At 40.4% G+C, this 3703-nt stretch overlaps 1 protein-coding gene across 1 annotated transcript; it reads left to right on the top strand.

Moving 5' to 3' along the window:
• Nucleotides 1-1783: 1783 nt before the first annotated feature.
• LOC147424252 (uncharacterized) lies at nucleotides 1784-2107 on the top strand. Its single transcript, XM_086501561.1, has one exon. It carries the CDS (start codon nucleotides 1784-1786, stop codon nucleotides 2105-2107), a length of 324 nt encoding a protein of 107 aa, XP_086357687.1.
• The last annotated feature ends 1596 nt before the right edge of the window (nucleotides 2108-3703 follow it).

The raw sequence follows: 3703 nt of genomic DNA, 5'->3' as shown, positions 1-3703 counted from the left end.
AAGTTTGTAGACTAGTTGAATGAGAAGATTAAGATGGGCATTTTGGAGCCTCTTGTGCTCCTTACTCTAACAAGTGGTTTATGATTCCCAAAAATAATGGTACATTGAGGTACATACAGGATATGCACCCGGTAAATAAGGTAGCTATAAAAAATGTGATGATTTTGTAGAGGCTTTTTGCAGGAAGACCCATCTATTCCATGGAGGACTTGTATTCAGGCTATGATCAGTTTCAATTGGCTATGGAGAGTAGGGATCTAACAACCATGTGTACTCCTTTGGGATTAGTAAGAATGTGTACCTTGCCACAGGGAGCAACTAATTCAGTTGCTCACATGATGAATGGGATGAGTAAAGTGTTGCGGGATTTCATTCCTCATGTTACCATGCCTTTTATTGACGATGTGCCAATAAAAGGGTGTGAAGAGGGTGAAAAGATGAAGTTAAAGATAAGAGGGGGTGCAGACGGTTTGTGGCTAACCATATTGTTGATTGTGACAGGATCTTATCAAGGATTGAAGAGGTCAACCTTACACTCTTAGGCCAAAAGTCTATGTTTGGGGTAAAAGAAGTCTTGATTGTGGGGCACTTATGTGGACCATGTGGTAGAAGACCTAGCCCTGTCAAAGTGGATGATATTCAAAGAATGAAAGAGACATGAAATTCAATTACAAAAGTGCAAGTGCATGTGTTTTTTACCTAATTTGGTTACCACATTTTTCACATGTTGCAGAGGTGTTATACCAATTGCTCAGAAAGGGACATTTTTTTTTTTTGGAAAGAATAACACTCAAAGGCTATTCAAAAACTGAAGAAGATGTTACAAGAGGCTCCTACATTAAGGAAAGTAGACTATAAAAGTGGAAAGCCAATCATTGTGTGGTTGACACGAGTCCCACAGGTATTGGGTGGGCTATTGGGCAAGATGATGAGGAGGGAAAAAGATATGCTATCAAATTTGGTGCCAAAGTATTAAGTGCTCGGCAGAGAGCATATCCGCAAGTAAAAAAGGAACTTTGGGGCGTAGCAACTGCCCTAAGGTGTGATAAGGAGTACTTTATTGGTGCTTCTATAATAGTGGAGACAGATTGCGTGCCATTACTCAGGATGATCACAAGTTGTTTTACACCAGACATAGCTATGCTACATTGGATTGCATATATTAAGTCATTAAATCCTGAGTTTCATCACATTGTAGGCAAGGATGATCCGGTAGCGGACATGTAGTCCATCACTAGATTTGAGGATGAGGAGACTATGATTTAAATAAATGAAGACGTGGGCTTGAGGTTTTTTACCTCTACATGGAGAATGTAAAAGTATGGTTTATGCATTACAGTCCTTTGCGAAGGAAAATTATGATAGTGAATGGCTACTGATTGGAAGATATTTGAGTACACTGAACCAATCAAGAGTTTAAATGAATCCTTAAGAAGGCTTATGGGTATTTTTACAGGATGGGCTTCTATGGATACATCCAAAGAAGCAAAGAGGAGCCCCTCAACGTGTTTGTGATAGGGTAACACAAGTCCAAGTACTTAAAAGTTCCACGAGTCACTGTGGGCAGGTCACAGGGGAGTTTGGGACACTTTTGCTAAAATCAAAGATCGATATTAGTGGAAGGGAATGTATAAAGATGTGGTACACTTTGTTGAAACTTGTAATGTGTGTCAAATGTACTCAAATGTAAAGCACCGAGGATGGGTTACATCTAACATATCCAGTGTGTATGCATTTCAAATGGGTAGTCAATTTGATTACAATGCCTACAGGATTATAGAAAATGAGGTATATTGTGCTTGCCAGAGAAGATTTGACAAACCAGGTTGAAGGGAGGGCTTTGCGAACCAAAGCTACAAGAGCGGTATGCAAGTTTTTACTTGAAGATGTAATATGCAGATATGAATGTGTTGGAAAAATTATTGCAGATAGAGGAGAACTTGATCATGATGAGGCAAGAGAATTCTTTGCTCGTCTACGTAGTAAGTTATCTTGCACTACGGTCTATAACCCGAAAGGAAATGGTAAAAGTGAGAGGGGACATCCCCCCATTATCAAGGCATTGGCTAAAGCATGCAAAGGAAATAATGATGATTGGCCTCAATGACTACCCTATGCTTTATGGGCTGACCATACCACACACAGTATTGTTACAGGGTTCATGATGTCAAAGTTGATGTATGGTAAAAAAACTGCCTGTTATGCCACTTGAGGAGACAGATGCTTTTGATAAATCACGCAGGCTAAGACCAAGAGCTATTCAAGAAGGGGATTGGGTTCTTGTTTATGATAGCAGTCTAGAGAATCAGTACACAACTATGTGCAAAAGAGTTAAGCGGTGGTTTTGCACTTATATGGTCAAGCATGCTTTTATTTGTGCTACTTACAAATTATGTGAAATGGACGGTATATAATTAAAGGTTCCAATTGCGACAAAACGCATCAAAATATATAAGAAAAGGGATGCAGAGCTTCAAATTGGAGACGAAAAATTCAATGTGTCTAAAGATAGAGATTTCAATGATGAATGTGCGTCTTTTGATGATGAAGTCGCCATGGAGAACTTCAAAAGATTGGCACATACCGAAGGATGTGCATGTTTAGAGGGGGTGGATGTTGTGCCGCTCTACGTGAGCACGGGGTGAAATATGAAAATCTGCATACAAATTTGAGGTTTTGACAAACTTATGGACAATATTACTAGTTCCAGTGTCTAGAGCTAGTGCCAGAGTGTCTCGAGCGTCAGAGTCTCGAGAGCCAGTATTACCATTTCCAGTGTCCAGCACCAGTACCAAAGTGTCTCAAGCGCTAGAGTCTTGAGAGCTAGTATTGCCAATTCTAGTGTCCAGTGTTAGAGTATCTCGGGAGCTTGTGTCTCGAGAGCCAGTGTCCAGCATCAGTGTATCTTGGGAGCTTGTGTCTTGAGAGCCACTTTCCAACGTCATTGTATCTCGGGAGCCTCTATCTTGAGAGCCACTGTCCACCGTCAGAGTATCTCGTGAGCCAGTCTCGAGAGCCAGTGTCTTCAGTTTGGTGTCTTGAGAGCCAGCTAGTGTCCAGTTCCAATAATACCAGTACCAGCACACAAGTATTGAACCAAGGATTTTTGGATTCCAAGTTAAAAGTTGAAGTTTTGTATGGCCAAGCCAAGCATACCAATACCACTTGTACCAGTTCCATTACAACACTGAAAATCTGAAACTAGTATTGTCTCTTAAGTGTTGAGCCGTGGAGCTTAAGGAAAGCTAAAAATAGCATCTAGGGTCCAAAAAATAGGGAAAAGCGATAATTACACACTCTATGAAAAAGCTAAATAAATATGGGGAGGCTAAAAATAGGAGAGGGGACGCGTTTTGAAGGACAGTTTAGGTGGCAGTGTAGAGAGTAGTTTTGCATAGAGAGAAAATAGGAGAATTTTTTTTTGAGGAGACAAAAGGAGTTAAAGAAGAAGAAGAAGGGTGCGAGTAGGGATAAGAAGGGTGACAGATTGTGTACTACTTCCATCGGGTTTTGGATTATCTAATTGGGGGATTTCAAAGCGACCGGCATAGGCAACGTTGGAGTATGCAACCATTTTGTATCAAAGGTTCCAGATATCTGATTAATGGAAACATCCTCTGTTCGCAGCCTCGATCAAGCGTTTATATCTATTCTAAGTTGAATTTAAGGCTTTAACTCTGATATGATCCGTGATATTCTCTTA

This window comes from Adiantum capillus-veneris, chromosome 26, assembly GCF_014529385.1.
Source record: "Adiantum capillus-veneris isolate H3 chromosome 26, ASM1452938v2, whole genome shotgun sequence".
In the NCBI taxonomy this organism is placed as follows: Eukaryota; Viridiplantae; Streptophyta; class Polypodiopsida; order Polypodiales; family Pteridaceae; genus Adiantum; species Adiantum capillus-veneris.
Note: the sequence above shows the minus strand (reverse complement) of the source record. Positions and strands in the feature narration are given on the sequence as shown.

What these genes read in the sequence shown, in the direction of transcription:
- LOC147424252 (XM_086501561.1), top strand. Translation starts at nt 1,784, where the DNA reads ATGAGGTATATTGTGCTTGCCAGAGAAGATTTGACAAACCAGGTTGAA.